Source organism: Paecilomyces variotii (assembly GCF_004022145.1).
Source record: "Paecilomyces variotii strain CBS 101075 chromosome Unknown C8Q69scaffold_1, whole genome shotgun sequence".
Lineage (NCBI taxonomy): Eukaryota > Fungi > Ascomycota > Eurotiomycetes > Eurotiales > Thermoascaceae > Paecilomyces > Paecilomyces variotii.
This window is the reverse complement of record NW_021167140.1, coordinates 4,858,212-4,878,029: the sequence shown is the minus strand read 5'-3', so window position 1 is coordinate 4,878,029 and position 19,818 is coordinate 4,858,212. Positions and strand designations below refer to the sequence as shown.

General features: G+C 50.0%; 5 protein-coding genes across 5 annotated transcripts; 2 read left to right on the top strand and 3 right to left on the bottom strand.

Moving 5' to 3' along the window:
* On the bottom strand, positions 1-3,976 carry C8Q69DRAFT_427748 (hypothetical protein). Its single transcript, XM_028628448.1, has 5 exons — positions 3,825-3,976; positions 3,613-3,736; positions 3,207-3,545; positions 2,548-3,155; positions 1-2,489 (listed from the first exon to the last, which is right to left on the bottom strand). Exons 1-5 carry the CDS (start codon positions 3,828-3,830, stop codon positions 147-149), a joined length of 3,420 nt encoding a protein of 1,139 aa, XP_028490042.1. The 5' UTR covers positions 3,831-3,976; the 3' UTR covers positions 1-146.
* Positions 3,977-4,126: 150 nt separating this feature from the next.
* C8Q69DRAFT_57702 (rRNA processing/ribosome biogenesis-domain-containing protein) lies at positions 4,127-6,991 on the top strand. Its single transcript, XM_028633802.1, has 2 exons — positions 4,127-4,564; positions 4,669-6,991. Exons 1-2 carry the CDS (start codon positions 4,229-4,231, stop codon positions 6,772-6,774), a joined length of 2,442 nt encoding a protein of 813 aa, XP_028490041.1. The 5' UTR covers positions 4,127-4,228; the 3' UTR covers positions 6,775-6,991.
* C8Q69DRAFT_57703 (membrane bound O-acyl transferase family-domain-containing protein) lies at positions 6,992-8,945 on the bottom strand. Its single transcript, XM_028633803.1, has one exon. It carries the CDS (start codon positions 8,841-8,843, stop codon positions 7,209-7,211), a length of 1,635 nt encoding a protein of 544 aa, XP_028490040.1. The 5' UTR covers positions 8,844-8,945; the 3' UTR covers positions 6,992-7,208.
* Positions 8,946-9,377: 432 nt separating this feature from the next.
* On the top strand, positions 9,378-12,593 carry C8Q69DRAFT_57632 (SNF2 family helicase). Its single transcript, XM_028633801.1, has 4 exons — positions 9,378-9,738; positions 9,806-9,993; positions 10,048-11,396; positions 11,445-12,593. Exons 1-4 carry the CDS (start codon positions 9,474-9,476, stop codon positions 12,421-12,423), a joined length of 2,781 nt encoding a protein of 926 aa, XP_028490039.1. The 5' UTR covers positions 9,378-9,473; the 3' UTR covers positions 12,424-12,593.
* Positions 12,594-13,159: 566 nt separating this feature from the next.
* On the bottom strand, positions 13,160-19,693 carry C8Q69DRAFT_454744 (putative SNF2 family helicase/ATPase). Its single transcript, XM_028629726.1, has 3 exons — positions 16,158-19,693; positions 13,788-16,102; positions 13,160-13,696 (listed from the first exon to the last, which is right to left on the bottom strand). The coding sequence occupies exons 1-3, from the start codon at positions 19,331-19,333 to the stop codon at positions 13,653-13,655; spliced, it is 5,535 nt and encodes a 1,844-aa protein (XP_028490038.1). The 5' UTR covers positions 19,334-19,693; the 3' UTR covers positions 13,160-13,652.
* Between the last annotated feature and the right edge of the window lie 125 nt (positions 19,694-19,818).

The window sequence follows — 19,818 nt, the reverse complement described above, 5'->3', positions numbered from 1 at the left end:
ATCCGCTTTCGCTCGATTTTCCATAAATAACTCTCTATATGCAGCGAGGACCTGGAATCAAAAAGCTGCACCTTCGACAATAGTAACCCGGGGACAATAAAGCAGTCCAACAGTAAAGAGGTAAAATGCCAACGATATGTACAATCCTACAACACGTAACCACCGGAGCCCAGATCCCACCAATGCCGGACGGGTCTTCGGTCTTCTAACTCAACAACCCACCACAATACCTCTTTTGCCTTTTCGAGCTGATCTCCGGCCTCGTAGACTCTGGCCAAGGTAAACCACGCCTCAGAGTTATCCCACGACGTGCCCAACTTGGTTAGCGTGGAGACCAGCATATAGGCTCTGTCGCGAGCAGCAAGGCGGCTAAGGATCTGAGGGGTATCTTTTTCGGCTGGCTGAATGTCACGCTGAGGTGTCTGCTTGGATTGCGCGTATCCATCAGAAGAAGATGAAGGCTTTTTGCCACTCTTTTCAGAAGCACCCGGAAGCTTCACATAATCGGAAAGTGACAGGTCAGCGAAGTCGGGTTGGAGGCTGGGAGATCGTGGTTCCGCTGGGATTTTGTTGTCCCATATATCGAGAAGCAAATTCCCTAACAAGATAGTTGCCTTGGGATGGTCCGGGAAGCGCATCAAAGCACTCTCAAGATGGCTAATTGCTTCGTGTGGAAGCCCCTGAGCGAGGGAGATCGCACCCCGTTCAGCTTCGACGTCTCCCCAGAGTTCCTCAGAGCTCTTGCCGGTTCCCCAGGTACGCTCAGAGAACTTCTTTGCAGAGAATTCCTGGGATGCGACCAACGCCTCAAACCGAGCAGCCTGCTTCGATGCTTCCTCGCAGGCTTCGCTGGCATCTTCGAAGAGCCCTGATCGTCGGTAGAGACCAGCGATCAGTAGCCAGATTTTGACGAGAATCACCAAGGCATGCTTCTGTGCTTGCACAGCAGGGAATCGTATAACTGCACCCGTAGGCGAGTCGAACCTGTCAGAAATTGGCAATCGGACATCCTGTTCAGGAGGTTGCTTTTCGTGACCTGCCGGCGGCGGCAGATCTTTGTGCTTGATATTATGAGCAACCGGCGGCAGGGGTTGCGTTGAGCTTTGCTTTTCATTTTGAGGAGAGGAGGGCGAGGGGGCGTGATCTGAAACTGCAATGCCTACCGTCTCCGGAGACTGTGGCTGTTCGGCGCCCTGCTTGGGCTCAATCGGTCCAACACCATTAGTTTCTTTCAAATTCTGGTGCTGAGCCTCGGGGTGGGTGGTCTTGCTGTCCTCATGTCTGTGCAATCTGTGCCGCAGAGAGCCTGACCTTCCTGAGCGCGTTGGCAGATTTCGCTCTCCGTCATTGTCAGCAGCACTGTCATGTTGTCGAGCATTCTTTTTTCGGCCAAATATGCTACCACGGAAGCTTCTGACACTACCAGCAGAGGTCTTGGGTATCTCAAGCTGCTCCGTCTTTGTGCCATTTTGTGTCGTCGGGGTAGTTGGGGTAGTCTTCTCGACAAGATCGTGCTCCCCAAACAATGCAGCGAAAAGACTCAATAACTGATCACTACGGTTAAGAGCAACTTCAGCACCGTCCATGACCTCAACCAACGCCAGCTGGGTCATGCGTGTCTCAATTATGCGCTCTTTCTCTCGCCCGCTGAGCTGATCGATCAGTACCTTCGCAAAACCGGCTGAGTCTCGGTCCACAGAACGTCCATTCTGACCGAAGGCGTTCACAGCGGTTGGAAATTGCTCGAATGCTGCTTCGCACGAGCGGCCCGCGATGTCAAAGTCTTGTTTAGCACTGAGCAAAAGCGCAAGCAGGTGCCATAGAGGCACTAGGTCACGCTCTCTGGAAAGCCTCTTTGAATCCATGACAGCATGCTCGCTGAGGGACTGGCTGTTCCATGCCAATGCTGATTTGACGCAGTCAATTGCACCATCGAGATCCCTAGTTTCAGCCAAGAGCAACGACAGCGCAAAATAGCTCGAAATGTTGAATTGATCCTCCCATTCCGGGGCGATGCTCCGCTCGAGGTTATCCAGGGCCTCAGCCCTGATGTCATCACGAGATTCGTTGACTGGAGTCCACCTCGCCCAATTTGCAAGTCCGATGCCAATAGCCCTGTAGGCCATAGCAATCACAGGAGGGGAGACAGTTTGTTGTTTATTGCCTGGGGATTCTCCTCGGAGGTCTTTCTCGACGCAATCCACGAGGATTTCAGTCAGCTTCTTGGCCTTTTCAGCTTCGCTGAAAGCGCCTAGTGAGCACAGCATGAGGACCCCTTCAGAGATAGTCTTTAGCAGGACTTCTTCATCTTCGAGTTCTCCTAACTCTGCGCCTTTCTCTGCTCTATCCTTCGCGCTCAGAACAATCTCGACATACGAATCTAGAGCTTTCATAGCAAGGTCAAAATCAGCCAGAGCAGAATGGACGTGAAACAGGCGTCGCAGGATCAGGTGCGAATGGTATGATTTGGTAGCGGCACGATAAAGGATCTGAAGACGAAGTTAGTGCATCTGATCAGCCATTAGTCTGCTGTATTTTCACACTCACATCGACAACATTCCTACTTAGTGCATTCTGACCTCCTTCCCCAAGGTCTTCATCCGTCCAGTCCGGGCCACAGAGCACTTCCCAATTTCCGATAACCTGTTCGACCCATGCCTCTACCTGCGGCGCTCTGGCGCTTGCAACAGGGAATCTGACTTCCTTCAGCAGATTGCTCTCACAGACACCTTCTACCCGTCTGAATTCGCTGGCCAGTTGGAGGCGTGCTGATCCTTCTGAGGAAGGCACATAGACCAGGCCTCTTTGCAGGATTGCTGAAAGAAGATCGTAGTAAGACCTCCATACGGAAGACTGCAGCGGTGCTTCTACCGGAAATGCATTCTGAGGCGCCAACTCAGATTTGACATTAGGATGGGCGGACCACAGTCTAAACGACTTAAGAGCCAGTTCGATGGTCTTTTCGCTTGCGGCAGGCCCCTGAGCCTGGGCCTCTCCGCTTGATATTAATGCTGCTTTAGCTAGAAGCTTCTCGGTCCAGAAAAGAAGCTGTGGAGAGAAAGTCGTTGCCTGGTTGAGGGCGGCGAGCCAGGGTAGAACAGAACTGAAAGTCTGCATCGCTTCATCGGCTGTCGACACGATGGATTGGCCTGCACCTGCTACATGTTAGCTAGTGGACATACATTTTGGTTTGCCAGTAGTCTTACCCTTTATGTAGCACCCTTTCACCAGGCAGACCTCCGTCCATGGTGACAGTGCCTCACCCTCTCCTGAGAGTGTCTGTACGGTAGCATAGAAATCTTTCGGCAGGCGAGCAGCAGCCAAAGCCGGCTCTGACAACACCCAGTGTACCCATCCCAGACAAACCTGGGCCTGGAAGACATCCTGCGGTGTCCCTTGTGCTTCCTCAATGACCGATAGAAGGGTAGGTATCAATTCTGATAGTTGGGTAGATGCGGACCCTGAATTCGACGTTGCTGCTGTGGAAGGTCGACTGTTGATATAAGCCACTACCTGGCTTTCTGCGCTGGCTACCTGTAGAAGACCTAATAATCATACCACAAGTTAGCGTTCGGTCCAAGCAACAGGGATTATTGGACAGTATAGTGTTACATTTCCTCTCCGGCGCATGTTTGGTAACTTTCCTAATCAACTCTGGAATCTCACTCCATCTATCTTGGCAGCGTGCATCGTCCAAGGCGGCGATATAGCGATGCGCCTTATCGTTGTCTTTGCCCTGCTGCATATGTCAGTTGTTGCTCCCCTCCATGCACTGTTTAAGGACGCGTAAGGAGGCCAATTGTTCACACCGGGAGGACACTTACACTCATTATCCTGGTTTGGTCTGCGGGGGCAGCACTCTAGACAGGAATGACAGGGACGTTCACGCCCATACTCGCACAGAAAGGTCGGGGGCCCTTAGATCATCTCATAAGCAGCGAGTTGACCACCTGCTAGATCCCCCAACGGGTTCACTGGCCTCGGGATGATCATCATTACCGCCCAGACGGCCTGTGACCGCTAACGCTGTGTAATGCGGTGACCAAAATTACACTGTAAGTTACACCACAGCTGTGGTGGTCTGTGCTCAATATTTTTTCTTCCCCGCGGTCTTTGTCGAGCTTCAGATTGATGCGAAAGAGGAATTTTCTTCATTCAGACGGGGAGAAAGAAGATCCTTCACAGGCGACTTCTATTATCCTGCGATATCTCAAACCCCAAAGTCTCAATGGCGTCCCTCACCACTCTTCGCGCCGTGACGCATCGATTAACGACGACTCCCGTGAATCAGCTGCCTCAGATTGCTGCTTTTCTTGCGACAGCCTTGGGGGACTGCGCTGATATCCTCTCTGCACCTCAATCCCAGAATAATGCGCGATCGGAGTCGGATGCTTCTCTCCAGGTCCACAAGCTCAAGACTCGATTGACGGGCTTGCTCCAGGACCGCAGTATTGAAGGACGATGGACGGCGGTTATCTTGGTGAAGGCCACAATAGAAGCTGGTCGATGGGAGATTCTGCGCGGATGTGAGCCATGGGTGCGCGGATTGTTGAGCGTGCTTGGGGTGCGTATTTCTGAATTTGGTCGTCTTTAATATTTCAGGCCCTCTCTCGCAACTTCAGATTTCACGTTTATCAAGTAGCCGCTTGCTGAAGCCCATCTGTTTAGAAACCGGACCCAACATCGACCAAGAAACTTTGCATCATCACGTTGACGCGGATATTCCACCTTACATACCAATATCAGACGTTGGTTCGAGAAATAACTACTCCCTCCCTGCCTGGTTTTATCACATCGTGTCTGAATGCCGTCTCTGTGAAACCAACGTCGGAGCCGACTAGAGTGCTCAAGCCGAATGCGTCGCTGCTCGAAACCGTCCTGCATGCTCTCACAGACCTGATCGCAAGACACCCGACAGTACTGCGTCCCTTCTCTGCTCAGATTCATAGCCTTCTCATCGCTATCATTGGAACATCAGGCCAGTCTTTCCCGGAAGCTGTTAACCGATTGGCACATCGACTGTTCATATCCCTTCACAACTGCGCCCCGAAAAATACCCACGGTGAAGAATGGAAGGCAGCCCTCCGATTGACGATCTCTTCCACTCATAGAGCCGCCGACTACACCTTTAGAGCTGTCGTCGAGCAATGGGAGTCCACCGATTCCACTCTGCGACAGGTCGCAAGGCCCCATGACTACAGCCAACAAGCTGGGGATTGGGAATCCGATCCTCTGGGTCTTCCAGGATGGCAAGGAATTCATGCTGGGTCTGACAGGCTGACAAATCTACTACATCTTCTTTCTGGCTTTATCTCGACGCGGACAGCAGCTACTGTGAATATCCCTCTGGGGTCAATACTGGACTTAACATCTAGGCTGGCCTCTGTTACAGTGCCCCCAGAAGGAAAAGACACACTTGAGAGTACTGTGCAGCTGAATCCACAGATTGGCCGAGATGAACGTGAAAGCCTCTGGAGTGAACTCCCTCGCATCCATGTTGCTTGCCTGGAGCTTTTCATGACGGTGGTCGACTTGTTGGAGACGGGTGTGGTACCCGTTGCCCAGAACATGCTGGAGCAGGCGCTCTGGATTTTCGATTCGGAGAAATTCAACAAAGACGTCCGCACCGCATTGTACGCACTGCTGTACCGCCTGCTTCCCTTGGTCGGCCGCTCAATGAGGAAACAACATATTTCTACTCTCAGTCCGCTGATCAGGACTTGCTGCCAAGACCTCCTCCCATCAAGTGTCGATACACAATCTGCGCAAAACCAACAGTCGGAGTCGAAAGGAAAATCGAAGTCTAAGCAGGGTAGTTTGAATGCCGATGCTTTCTTGAACGCAGACGTCAGAAAGATCCAACAACTCCGAGACATTGCATCAGTTCAAGGTCTTCAACTCGCTGCTTCTCGACTTCTGACAGTCTTACTCGTCTGGCTCCCTGCTGAGCATGTACCTCCACCACTACGGGCTGAGATTGACCGGACAGTGATCCTAACGCAAAACAAGGAAGCCATGCTGGCTAGTGTCCTCAACCCAGTTCCTGTCGTTAAGGGCCGGAGAGCAAACCCAAGCATCATGCCATTCTTGGCCAGAGAGTATAGTGCTGAACTAGAAGTCGAAGGGCTCCTGCGACCTAGAATGCCCGTCCTACTCGGCGGTCCCGAGAGAAACATGTCCATGATCGACGGAGAAGATGAGGAAGAAGATGAGGTCACTGCACCAAAATATGAAGCTGCCAGACCCGCAACAGACACCCTTGATCGCTTCCTCCCAGCTTCCCACAACCAAGTAGCTGTCGAAGCTGAAGTTGCGCAAGACCTGATAAACGCTCATAGCAAGAGGACGTACCCTGGAGACGCCATGGAAACTGACGCACCCAGACCCTCCGCCATCACCAACGGGGAGTCAAAGAAAATGCGTCTCGAATCCGCCAATGCACCAACACTTCTTGAACGGACATTTCCAACCCCTGCCGCATCAAGCATCGTAGCCACTGATAAAGGTGCCGCTGCAACAGTTCCGGTAACCCTGTCAGAGGCTAGTGCAACGCCGGCTACTGCTCCTTCAGTATCTGGGCCTTCCGCTCCATCTGTGTCTAACCCTAGTGTCTCCGTCCCTGCATCCGTTGCTACCAGGTTTGAAGCCACGGGAGCTCAAGGCGGAGCTGCCGCTACCCAAGATGATGAAGACAGTGATGACGAACTGCCAGCCTTGAATATTGAACCGGATACTGATGACGAAGATGAAGAGGATGTCGACATGGAGGGATAAAAGTGCACATCATAATTTTCTGTATAAATAGCTAAAGTACAACGAAATAGATCGAATGATAGAACAGGAAAAGTATATATATATATACAGTACCTTGCATCATTGTATAACTACTCTAGAGTTCGGAGATGCCAGCGACACCATCAATCGGCCGGCATATTCCGAATCTTAAGTCGAGATGGATGCGTGTTCTTGTTGGTGGTCTCAAGTTAGTACTCTCATGGTGTACTTGTTAGGGTATCATTGATCCTTTTTTCTCATCAGGGAACTATATACGTACGCACGGTAACCTTGTGGATGGTGAACGGTGGATCATGATTGATACGAGTAACAATGATAATAACGATAATATATAGAGCCCGCTTGGAACGAGCAGATCCTTCGTCTCGTCCTCTTACACAGATCCAAAAGGTATACTGCACGTGGGTATCGCATCATACGAACCGAATTCCACTCTGCCACCATGTCTTCCCATTCCACCACTCGAGCCAATGTCCACGAAGGCGCCACCAACCATCACCTTCAGCTCCAAATCCCAATCCGCGAACAACACTAATCGGAACAGGCTCAATTAACCACACTCCACCAGCTGCAAAGTCATCTGTGACAACAGGGCCCGTGAAAACAAACCACGCGATAACAACTGTGAGGTTTGTCGCTCTGCGCAGCCATGAAGGTGGTTGAAATGGCAGTATCTTTGGTAAAACGTGTTTAGCTAGGACTCGTTGTACACCGAGGCCAACGCTCTGTAGGAAAAAGAACGGAAACGGACCAGACCACGGCTCGGTTGCTGCTGTTTGGCAGTAGCTTCCAAATGCATGAAGCAGGCCGCTTATGGCGAAGGGGGCGAGTAAGTAGACGACACGCCGGCCTCCATTGTGACGTAGTTCGCGTGGAAGGAATGACGATAGCCACCTGGCGGGTTCAGAGAAACTGAAGCGGAAGAGCTGGTGCCACCATATACCCCAGCAGCCAGCGATGCCATGGTCCAATATGGACTGTCTGAAAGGTCCGAATTCGTCAGGGTAAAGCCACGCAGCTTCAAGGGGTACGCTCGTCATAGCCCGCGAAGCATTTGGAAAGGCCAGAGAGAAACCGAGAAAGAAGATGGGATTCAGGCACGTCACGAAATCGATTGCGACGAAGACCCCAATGCAGGATAAAACCAGACGATAGAGACGGAGAAGCAGAGGGATCGAGGCTAGTATGCCAAAAGGGAAAAGGGGCGGGGTTGGGTCCGAGATGAGGCCCCAAAAGTAGCGATCACGCATCATGATCACTTTGATTATGTCAAGAGCGATGTAGTCTCTCAAGAATCTCCAAGTGGCCTGTTTGAGGCACTCTCGAGATTCCCGAAGATCAATGACTTCGGACGTATCCACACTAGAGGAATTCCCTTCCATTTGGTCAGCTATGGGTTGTGGAAATGCGGGAACAACAGATATCCTCCAGTTCCACTCCGTGCCTCGAAAGTTGAACAGCAGGCCCAGGATCCAGTTGAAACGGTGTCCAAGCGACTCAGGATATGATTGCCATCGAAGCACTTCTTTATAATTTTTGTCTGTTCCCGGTGGAGGAGGATCCTGTGTAGTTGAAGTATGACGATGTCTGACCGACGAGTCATTGCCGTTCACCCTTGAATCCATGCGTGGAGGCTCCGGAGTACGGTTGACTCGTTGCCTGTCTGCATCATCACTGGCAGGAACTGAGAATTTTTCAATTCTCTTGAAGTCCTTTTGGACATCATTCATAATAAGCATAATGGCAGACCAAAGAATCCACCATGTGGTAACAAGGCCGATGCAGTAGCCATTGCCAACTGCGGAGGCCTTGGTGTACACGATAATGTAGGATCCCAAACCGAGAATCAATGGAAAGAATATATATCGAGATGCTCGCAGAAGAGCATTTCTGTGAGGAATGAATAAGGCAGCAAGTGGCAGTGCCAAAAGTAGGAAGGAATGGTGCAGAAGAAAAGGGTCATATTCTCCGCTCCGTAAGACATCCTCGACGTATTTACCCCTTTGTGCTATAAGGTCACGGTAAGTGTTCACGTTCGTGATCTCCATTTCTATAGATCCAGGACTGGGAGCCAAAAGCTCTCGGGGTCTTGGAGCTAAACTGTAGAAGTGAGCTGTGCCCGGAAGTGCACGGGAATAATTCTAACGAGAGCAGGTCATGGCTCATTAGTTGCTAGAAGCCAAGAAGACAGAAATGACAGACTGAACGCCATGCAAATGCCAAGAAGACAAAGCGAAAGGAAATGGTAGCTTTAGGACGGGCCGTTGGTCCGAGTTGTCGAAAAGAAACTTGGACGAAGATCGCGAGACGTTAGATAAGTTGGTGTTGATCGATCATGTGGAGTCGCGACTCTACTTAGCGCGCTTGCTTCTTTGTCCGAATCAGTGCGCGTCTATCAACAACCCAGAGTTCCCCTAGTCAGCATACCTTCCTCCACATACTCTCCAAAGCGATTTGGATAAGGACTGTCATTCATCCCTTCCATGGGAAATTCGAGGATAGATATCCTATCATTAATTTAATGTTTGATATTTCCTAAGATAGCTCAGCACACAGTATCAATGCGGCGCGTCACGGTTGCGCTATTCCGCTGCTGATATCCAATTCTTCCTTGAATCCGATATCTGTTTCTATCTCAGGGTATAGCAAAGTGGCCACTCATCAGTCGTTTTGGGGAAATGGCGAGAGTTTCGGGCAAGCGTAAGATCGATGTCGTCGACCTCACGGATACCAGCGGAACTTCTGCTCGTCCCAGCAAGACAAGAGCGGAGCTTGAGGAACGCGAAAGTTGGAGCAGTGGCAGCCGTTTTGGCGTAAATGCCGCCTTTCTACCGTTGAGCCAAGCGAGTCTGGAGGACGAAGATGATGATGCGGGCGCTGTCGAGTTGATTCCTGGTTCTCAGGGTTTTGAGGATGCCACGTACAGCGAGTATCAACTTTACGGTATACTAGCACATAATCCTTATTATATCTGATAAGGCTAGTGGTGTCGTCCGCTGACATCGCACAGATAATCTCCCTACGAAGATTGTCGGCGTGCGCTACTATCGAGGGCAGGCTACTGTTGGAGAACATGTCATTCTCAAAAGAGAGCCGGGCAACCCCTATGATCGCAATGCTATCCGTGTGGATAATGTCATGGGGCATCAGATTGGCCATATTCCTCGTAATACGGCAGCCAAACTGGCGAAATATATGGTAAGTCTCGATATCACCCGATAGAGGACGAGCACACTTGGTAACCGATTGCAGGATTCCAGAGATCTTCTCATAGAGGGAATTCTGAGCGGACCCAAAGGAGATTTTGACTGCCCTGTGCTCTTGAAACTCTATGGTCCATATGATCCGCAACGGCGGGCAGAACTCAAGGCCCGGATGGAACTGGATAGACTCCCACTGGGCCAAGTAAAGAAACGTGAGCGGGAAGAGCTCAGGCTCCAGAAGCAGCGAGAAAAGGAGCGCAAGGAAGCTGAGAAACGATCTCGCTCCCTTGCCAAAGGAAAGGGAGTACAATGGGACAGCCAGGGTCAACCAATGTTTGCCAATCTCTCGACTCCGGATGGAGAGGGCCAGGCGGAGAGCCTGGAAGACCTTATCGGGCAAAGTAGCACGTTCAATCCTAGAGAGATGGGCCAAGTTGTGGAGAAATTTGGTGTCGACGAGACGGATTTGGAAAATATGCCCATGGCTGAGAACCCTGCAGGCTTGACGACGGAGTTACTCCCTTACCAGCGTCAGGGTTTGGCATGGATGATTGAAAAGGAGTCTCCAGTCTTGCCCGCTCCTGGTTCACAGGCTATTGTCCAGCTCTGGAAGAGAAACGGGAGCTATTTTACCAATATTGCTACGAATTACTCGACCAGACAAGAGCCGCCTCTTGCTAGCGGTGGGATTCTTGCTGACGACATGGGTTTGGGAAAGACTATACAGATTATTTCTCTGATCCTGGCCAACTCAGAACCGAAGACGTCTGGATCAAAGACAACACTGATTATTTCGCCTGTTGGAGTGATGAGTAATTGGATAGATCAGATCGCAACCCACACAACTGAAGAAAGGGGTCTCCGCGTGCTCAGGTATCATGGACCAGGGAAGAAAGAAGCCGGCAATCTGAGCCAGTACGACGTGGTTGTCACGAGCTATGGCGCGCTCAGCCAAGAGTACAAGCCGGACTCGAAAGCCACCCCGACCAAGGGATTATTTGCGACTAATTGGCGCCGAGTCGTTTTGGATGAGGGCCATACAATCCGTAACCCCAGGTCCAAAGCAGCCCTTGCAGCTTGCAATCTAAAGGCAGATTCCCGTTGGACGTTGACTGGAACCCCAATTATCAACTCTCTGAGAGATCTCTATTCTCAGATCCGTTTCTTAAGACTTTCTGGCGGCCTAGAAGATCTTGCATTGTTCAATAGTGTCCTCATTCGACCCTTGACTTACGGTGATCCGGAAGCAAGCACTCTTCTTCAGGGTCTGATGGCTACTATCTGCTTGCGGAGAAGGAAAGATATGAACTTCATCAATCTGCGTCTCCCGCCGCTGAGATCACACGTCCTGCGTGTGAAGTTCCATCCGCACGAACAGGAAAAATACGACATGTTTCTGTGAGTCCTCATACTTATTGTGTTTCTTCAGTGACTAACCGAGATTAGATCCGAGGCGAAGGGCAAGATGTTGGACTATCAGTCCAAGGATAAGCACGGCAACACAACGTATTCCCATCTTCTCGAAGTTATTCTTCGGCTGCGCCAAGTCTGCAACCATTGGTCACTGTGCAAGAATCGCATTGACAAGCTGATGTCAATGCTGGAAGAGCACAAAGTTGTCCAATTGACACCGGAAAACATCAAAGCACTCCAGGACATGCTGCAACTCAGAATTGAGAGTCAAGAAGTTTGCTCAGTGTGCTTGGATTTATTGGAGCAGCCTGTTATCACGGCCTGTGCCCACCCGTTTTGCCGTGCATGCATCGAGCAGGTCATTGAAAAACAACATAAGTGTCCCCTGTGCCGTGCGGAGATCGAGGATACATCTACTCTTGTATCCCCTGCGGTGGAGTTGGGAGAGGATGAGGGCAGTGGCGAGGTCGATCCGGACAGTCCCAGCAGCAAGATTGAAGCTCTCATCAAGATCCTCACAGCCAAGGGCCAAGCCCCGGACACCAAGACAGTCGTTTTCAGCCAGTGGACTTCATTTCTTGACATCATCGAGCCTCACCTCGAGCGTAACGGCATATCTTTCGCTCGGATAGACGGAAAGATGCAATCTGCCAAACGTGACAAGTCCACCCACCAGTTTTCCAATGACCCTGAGTGCAAAGTCCTGCTCGCTAGTCTGAATGTCTGCAGCGTCGGTCTTAATCTTGTTGCAGCAAATCAGGTCATTCTTGCGGACAGCTGGTGGGCGCCCGCTATTGAAGATCAAGCTATGGACCGTGTCTACCGACTCGGCCAGAAGCGAGAGACGACTATCTGGCGGCTGGTCATGGAAGGAAGTATTGAAGACCGCGTCCTAGAGATCCAAGACACCAAGCGCAATCTCATGATGGCTGCGTTCCGCGAGACAGGCAAGAAGAAGAAAGCCGAGGACAAGGCCGCAAGACTTGCCGATCTGGAAAAGCTCATCGGTTGAGGAGGGATATTGTATCCTGGCAACACTCAAGACGGTCATTTCTGCTGTACAGCTATTCCTTTTCGTTGTCCATGATTCTACATCTGCACAAAACACAATATTTTCACCTGTCACATATGTTTCGATTGCTCTCCTACCGGCTTCTAATTTCTATCTGGCTAAATCAAATTAGTCGATTTAACTTTGATATCCGTGTACTATGTATATTGATACCGATTCCATTGCTTCGCGGAGGATATCCTATTACTTTTCGGCTACATATTTCGATAGTTCACTGTATGAATATTTCTTTTCAATGTTCCTTTTCGTAGTTGTATATTTTACCCCATGGCGCACTTTACTAGCGAGGCAACAGTAATAATAACCGATGACGCATCGTCACCATGGGCTCGGAACTGGAGAGGGAAGTATCTCTTACATAAATAGCATCTAAGATCTCACTGTAATTAGCAAACATGGTTTTTTTTTTTTCCAACCACATAATTGAATTATTACACACACACGCACGAGGAGAAAGACAAAGCTTCCGAAAGAAAAATACACATAAGAATAGAAAGCTTTCGAGGGCATAAACCGAGAATAAACTCCCCGCTTCGTCCTTCACATTATGTCGGGTAGAGCCAAGATAAAGAACCATAAGGAGAGTCATCATATCATCATTTTCCATGATCTCATTATTGATGAACGCCATCCGCCATCCCGATTGCGCCAAGCGCTTCCATTTTGGCTGCTGGTATTTTTTTTTTCTCATTATTAGATATGCAGATTAAAATCAAAGGTGTTTTGAAGATAAGTATGCCCGGAGAACAGATATTAGATGCGTGGACCGGCTGGTGGTGAGACAAACTAAGTATCTGAGAGATATTTTGAGGAAAAAAGGGGGGGAAAGCGTGTGCAATGCCTTGATTTTCAGAGCTGCTGGAAAAGAAGCGAACAAAATGAACATGCAAGGAAAAGCCCATCCGCAAAATAGATCAAGAACCGCGTAGCTTGAGGGGTTGCAAAGGATATTTCGCAGTCTATTGAGGGACTGCAATTGTTGAATTAGTTGAGTCGGCAAGGCAGTACTTGGTTGGATCATCAAGTCAATGTGTCCAAACTAACGTGCTTATGCCGCATGAAATAGTATTTCTCAAGTGAAATGACGCCACTGGGCGAAATGGAATAGTGCATTAGGTAAATTTAGTAAGGTTTCTTGTTAAAAAAAAGAATATCGGACTTCCTGGGTATCACAAAGTTCCACTGGGTATCATGTGCGCCAAAGGATCTCTAGCTGTATCTATATGGTCAATGAAGAAAGAAAGAAAAAAAAGTCTATGAACAAGAAGAAAATCTGCCCGAATACAGGAGTCATTGTTGCTTACAGTTTATCCGACTTGCATAGCCAGAGGATGCAGTACTAGAAGCCTTCGAAGACTCCGCGTTGTTTGCGGTCCGATCTGACTCTACTGTGGCAGTAGAAGGGACATGGTTTTGGAAAATCCCATTGCTTTCAGGTTCATTTTGCGTAGCTGTTGCTACGTGGTGTGCCTGAGTAGATCGCCGAACTGTATCATCGTGTGACATAGGGGCTGCCCCAGAAGCGCCCAGCTCGAGAGTGGCGGGACTGTGTCCTTGAGGCAAGTTGGTATGCGCTAGAGGATTCAAAAGCTTCGCTGTAGAAGTGCCAGGCACTGGAGCTGGCTGGCTGCGAAGAAGGCTCATATCTGGTTCTAGGGGAGGAGGGCAGTGAGCGGTATCATTTTGGGTGAGAGGTGCATGAGCGACAAAGCTCTGCGTTTGGCCAAATGCAGGAGCTGTGTAAGAAGAAGGCCCTCCCCATGTTGAGGCTGGAGGTCTCAACGCTGCTTCAGCTGCCTGTCTTTCCCTCAGCTTCTGATAATACGCCTCCGGGTTATTCCTCTTGAGAATCTCATCGTCCAACTCCTCTCTGACATCTCTCTTCTCTTCTTCGGTCAGCTTATCGTTATCCTCTCGCTGGAAAGTCTCTGTGAGCTCGATCTTCCTTATCATTTTATGGTTATCTCGTTGGATTATCCTGTCCAACACTTCAGGATCCTTCCCGATATATCCAGAGACGTCCTCAGTTTTGACTGGCTTGGAAGCGAAGAGGTACTCTTTAGCCGACTTGGAAGCCCAACGAATTGGATTTCTCTTGTCGACAACGCGGAACGAAAGCTGTGTCTTAAAGACAGCTTTATTATACATGACTTCTTCGAAAGTGCCTCCGGCGATAAAGCGATAGACGTAGACAGGCTTCTGTTGTCCAAGCCGATATGCTCGGCCGACAGCCTGCTCCTCCCAGGTAGGACTGAATGAGAAATCGAATATGACAACCCGATTCGCACCGGGGATGTTGAGACCCAGGCCACCAGCTCTGGTGGAAATCAAATAGACTTGCTGATCGGAACCACTTTGATTGAAGTTCTTAGTGGCGGCCTGCCTGCTGAAGATTGGGGTATGGCCATCAAGGCGGAGATATCTTCTCTCGGATTGCCTTAACATGTGCTCGATGTAATCGAGAGTTGGCAGACTATGAGAGAACACTAGAACTTTATCACCGGCTCTGACGGATTCGCGAATAATTTGATCTAGTATCTCGGCACGGTAAGAGAGCCCAGGAGCTCTGAGATTATCGACTTTAGCAAACAGCTCTCTCTGAGAAGCAATCATCGTCTCTGACAACCCCGCCTGGATTGGCGATTCGTCACCCGGTAGCTCTTCTGAATCGAAGTCGTCTGATTTTCTACCTTGCTTTCGTGGACGATCCGACTGAGTGAGAAGTTTGTCATTGAAGCAGGCTGGGTGATTGCAGCACAGTGATAATATTGCCAGCCAAGACCATAATCTGGCAGTCCCAACTTCGGATCTACCCGCCTGAATTGAATTGACGTACATGTCGTACGCTTCTTTCTGCAGGTCAGTCAATGGCACTGTAATGACGAATTCCACCTTTGGAGGAAGGCTGCCTTCCAACACTGATATATCAGCACGGTCTATCTTAGGACCTAAGTTTTCCTTCAGCACTTGTAACTTCTTGAGAGACTTTCGTCTTTCAGAATAGGTGCTGTCCGCGTAGAGGCCTTCCTCAATAGGTTCCACATAATTGGCCTTGAACTCCACGAAATTTCCCAAGTACCCCGGCGCGATCCAGTCAACCATAGCGTAGTAGTCAACAAGATTATTAGCGAGCGGAGAACCTGTCAGGGCAATACGACTTTTAGATCGGAATTCACTTGCGGCAGCGGAAATGCCAGCGGTCCTATTTTTCATTTTATGGGCTTCGTCCGCCACAATGATGTTCGGGCCGTCAAGGAGTTGCTCCCTGATCCGCACGTGATCCTCAAACTCCAAAGGTCGGCCGCGAGTTTTGGTTTCCTTATTGTGAACCCAGGTGCGAAATATGTCGTAACTCATGATCAACACGCCACCTTCCTCGTCCCAGGCAGAGAGTTCCCGTATTCGCTCGCCGAATGCGCTCGCACTGGTGATCTTTCGAAGAGGTCCCAGGTAGTTTGTTCGTGGCGTCCACATGAGAAACTCCTCATACCAATTGTCTATCAAGGAAGAAGGACACAGAATCAACGTCTGCGACCTATGGAAACAGGCCGGTACCTGTGCTCTAATGCCAGGGTTGTTCGAAGAAGCAGCAGCAGATATCGTGACTAGAAAGGATATCCTGATCAAACGTCAGTCTTGCACTTTCTTCGGAGATAATGAAGGCAGGCACCTACACTTGCATCGTCTTCCCCAGGCCCATAGTATGGGCAAGGAGACATCCTTGGCGTTTCTCATCCTGGATTAACTCACGCCACATGAACTGCACACCTCTCAGTTGATGTGGCTTGACTCGACGACCGATATGAGGGTCGAGGTATATGATTGGTGTCTCGAATGTCACAGCCTGACGAGAAGGATCATCGTTACCGACACCAACGCTTTCCATCTTTTGTTCGAGGCGTTTACGTTGTTCTTCCTGAATTGCTGCTCGGAGCTGTGCACTTGCATGATTCTGCTTCACCTCCTGCCTCTCTTTAACTTCCCTCTTGCGTTTTTTATGAGGAGTAAGAAACGAAGCTTGCTGTATATCGACGTCGGGACCTCGAACAGCTTGTTCGGAACCGGCAATTGCTGAGGTACTTCTCTGGCGGGGTTCAGTCCCACCTGTCTGACCATAGTATTTTGCCAGCACTTCGAGACGCGTAGTCAGTTCTCTGGCAAACTCTGGGAATTTACTTGCTTGCTTGATAGCATTCCTGATATGTCTCCTCGGTATTCCCTCCTGGGTAGCCGCCACGCAGCGAGTCCACGAGACATACAAAGATGTTGTTCGCATTATAACCCCATTCTCAACTTCGTCTAAGTCCCGGATCATCCGGCCATGTCGAAGCCACAGCCTAAGAGCTTCGACTACCCTCTTACGAAGGCTCGATGTACGACAAGATAGCACATAATCTACCACCTGGTTTCGTTCTTCATCTGGCAAACTTGCCAAGAGCTTAGAAAGTAGCCTTTCACGGTCATGCAGGTCCTCAAGCACACTATAATCAACCCGCTGGAGACCCTTGAAATCAAGGACGCCGGGAAGTGTAATATCGCTGCCGTATTTGTCTTTCCTCGAGGACCGTGGCGATGTTCCGGGGTTGTCGGCTTCCTCCAGATGCAAGGGCGTGGGGGACCGAGAATGGTGTTCATTCTTTAGAAGAATCCCAGTCATCTCGTTAGGAGAAGAGCGCAGAGGGTTCAGAGGAGGTGTAGTGATGTCGAAATTATCGACACCCGGAGGTGGAGAATCTTGTGTGAGATCGATCCATTGGATTTCTTGATCTCTCGGTGGAGGAGGCCGTGATGGAAGAGTGGCCTTGTTTTCTGTTTGCATTTTCATTGCCACACCGCGACGTCGTTCAGAAAAGACCTTTATTTTCTCCCCCGAGGGGCTGATTGCGTCGAATTCACTGTCAGAAGAAGAAGAGTCGAACTGCGCATGAGAAGAGAACGGAGTCCTATTCGGCTTTGAAAAGCCACCTATCGGCATTGACTCATCTGCTTTGTACTGGTCGACACTGGCAAGATCATTATCGATAAATTCATCCAGGTCATCGTCGTATATTTCGTCAGACTCAGAGCCCAGCGATTCTTCATCAAGGTCAGACTGATGCCGTGCCACTCGCTTTGGTTTTGGTGGTATAATAGAAACCCGCGGAGGACAGGCCTCTTGTCCAAGGACGGAGATACGCCACTTTTGTGCCTGGATGCTGAAGACTGTTTGCTCCATGCTTTGACACTGTGATTTGAGATCCTCGACTTTGGTGTATTCATTGAGACGGATATTTTTCTGTATCTTCGTCAAACGATGTTCCAGTAGACCAATATCAAGAAACAGCGCCTTCGTCTGTTGATTTCTGTTCCTATATTTCCTCGCCAAGATCCAGATCCTGCGTGCCTTCGCTTCCTCTCTTGGCAGGTGGTCATTCCTCCATTTATCCTCATACTCCTTCACACATTGCTCCATAACCAAGTCGATTTCCTGGGCGCTTAGGAACTTCTCTTTGGCAGTAGATGGCGTTCGCTCATCTTCCTGCATCTCACGCCATGTATCGTCGTCGTATTCGCCTTCCGAACCCGATTCACCATAGAGAGGATGAGCATCTTCGTCGTCCTCCTTGGCGGGGTACTTTTGGAGGAGATATTCAAACGGATCCCGAGACTTGAAGGCTGGTGCTGAGTCGTCAAGTCCCGTCTCGTTTTTGGTATTGAGCTCGGGCCACCGTGCCACTTCCTCTTGGGTCATAGTTACCCTTCCGTTTCGAAAGGAATATAGAGTGAAATGGTACGGATCGCCCTGCGTTCTGGGCTTCTCATATGGGACAACGGCCCATCTTTTGTATCCCTTTTCGCCACTTAGACGTACTGGTCGTTGTCGATAATAATGATGAAGACAGTGCTTTACAAAGAGTTGATGACCGCGTGGAAACCCGGGGCTCAAAATGGTAAAAGAACCGTCGCCATTGTCTTCGTTTGGAAGGATTGGATAGAAAAGTTCATCGGCGGTGATTCTGTTCGGACCCATATACCAGCTGGCGGGCTTCTTCCGGTATAGCGAGTTGGAGGTCCCGATCGCCATGCCACTCGCCGCTGTTTCAGGCTTCGACCGAAGATCAAGTCGCCTGCGTTTCTTTCCATCACTGCCAACGACATATTGCTCTTGAGGGCGCAGGCTAGACGTCTTGAAGATACCATCGCGGGTATCAGCTTGTTGTGAAATAGCACGTTCCTGTTGTTGACTCGCTTCACCAGGACCGTCACTACCACTCACTTCCCTCTGAAGCCTCGTTGGTGTTTTTATAGTAGCAATATTTGTGCTCGGGATTGGGGGCTTTCTGGCGATATGGCAGCCAGCGCTAGCTGCCACGTCGGTAGGCCGCGTATAAAACCCGAGACTATTGGAGAATGCAGACTGCGCCAGCTGCTGAGGTGGTGCTAGATCCGCTAGAGAACGCGGTGAGTAGGCAAGGGTGCCAGGAGAACCTGTAGCGGAAAACGAAGCGGTCGAAGGGAAGTAGCTTGGAGAAGCTGCCTGCGAGCGGTCATCAAGCAGAGAATTCGGCAGAGCATTGGCACGTCGATATTTGAGAGAGGCTTGTCTCAGATAACGTATTGCAGCAAGAACAAAACTGCGGTGCCCAAGAGCCCTAAGGCCCAGATCCTGGCGTAGAGCATCCTTGTCCACATCATTCAACAAAGTCTCGCCATTAATTAAGTTCTCCCTGAGAGCGGCCTCGAACGTAGCCGGATCTGGACGGGGTGCACTCGATAATGATTGGCACCATGGTGTAGAGGAGCTGTAACATAGGCAATTGACTACCTGATCTACCGTCCAGTCGAGAGGGTCCCCGTCGTCCGAGGACATATCTCTTGGTCTTGCGGGAGCGGCTAGGTGAGGGACCAGAGATTGTCAAGAACAAGACTAAACAGAACGTACTGCGGCTTCCTAGACACCAGAAACAAAGAAACCGTAGCTGAGGCGATTGCCTTTTTAACGCAGACCATTCTAGTGTCGCTGTCTATGTCGATATTGTGGAGCGGCACGCGACCTGTAAAGCTAGAGCTTTGCGTTGCGGCGCGACAACTGGAGGACTTTCGAATATGACGATATCTGAATATGCAGTCTGCCCAGCCAGCTGAAGATGACGCAAGAAACACAAATAACCAGATAGAGAGTAACTGAAAGGATAAAAAACAACGCTACCTAGACAACGTTTAGACGCTGTTTGTAGCCGGGAACGTCAAAGCAGGCCAAGATCGCCAGGAGATAAAGAAAGCCCACGCGGTTTTTTTGCCGGGCGGTGAGGTTATCGCGGGGAGCCCGGAGAGAAATCCCCGCCTCGTGTGCTT

What these genes read in the sequence shown, in the direction of transcription:
- C8Q69DRAFT_57632 (XM_028633801.1), top strand. Translation starts at nt 9,474, where the DNA reads ATGGCGAGAGTTTCGGGCAAGCGTAAGATCGATGTCGTCGACCTCACG. An exon ending in CAGCGAGTATCAACTTTACG is followed by an intron (nt 9,739 to 9,805) that starts GTATACTAGCAC and finishes GACATCGCACAG; the next exon opens with ATAATCTCCCTACGAAGATT. An exon ending in GAAAAATACGACATGTTTCT is followed by an intron (nt 11,397 to 11,444) that starts GTGAGTCCTCAT and finishes AACCGAGATTAG; the next exon opens with ATCCGAGGCGAAGGGCAAGA.
- C8Q69DRAFT_57703 (XM_028633803.1), bottom strand. Translation starts at nt 8,843, where the DNA reads ATGGAGATCACGAACGTGAACACTTACCGTGACCTTATAGCACAAAGG.
- C8Q69DRAFT_57702 (XM_028633802.1), top strand. Translation starts at nt 4,229, where the DNA reads ATGGCGTCCCTCACCACTCTTCGCGCCGTGACGCATCGATTAACGACG. An exon ending in GATTGTTGAGCGTGCTTGGG is followed by an intron (nt 4,565 to 4,668) that starts GTGCGTATTTCT and finishes CCATCTGTTTAG; the next exon opens with AAACCGGACCCAACATCGAC.
- C8Q69DRAFT_427748 (XM_028628448.1), bottom strand. An exon ending in GAAAGGGTGCTACATAAAGG is followed by an intron (nt 3,156 to 3,206) that starts GTAAGACTACTG and finishes AACATGTAGCAG; the next exon opens with GTGCAGGCCAATCCATCGTG. An exon ending in TAAGTAGGAATGTTGTCGAT is followed by an intron (nt 2,490 to 2,547) that starts GTGAGTGTGAAA and finishes CTTCGTCTTCAG; the next exon opens with ATCCTTTATCGTGCCGCTAC.
- C8Q69DRAFT_454744 (XM_028629726.1), bottom strand. Translation starts at nt 19,333, where the DNA reads ATGTCCTCGGACGACGGGGACCCTCTCGACTGGACGGTAGATCAGGTA. An exon ending in CTGGGGAAGACGATGCAAGT is followed by an intron (nt 16,103 to 16,157) that starts GTAGGTGCCTGC and finishes ACGTTTGATCAG; the next exon opens with GATATCCTTTCTAGTCACGA. An exon ending in CTATGCAAGTCGGATAAACT is followed by an intron (nt 13,697 to 13,787) that starts GTAAGCAACAAT and finishes ATATAGATACAG; the next exon opens with CTAGAGATCCTTTGGCGCAC.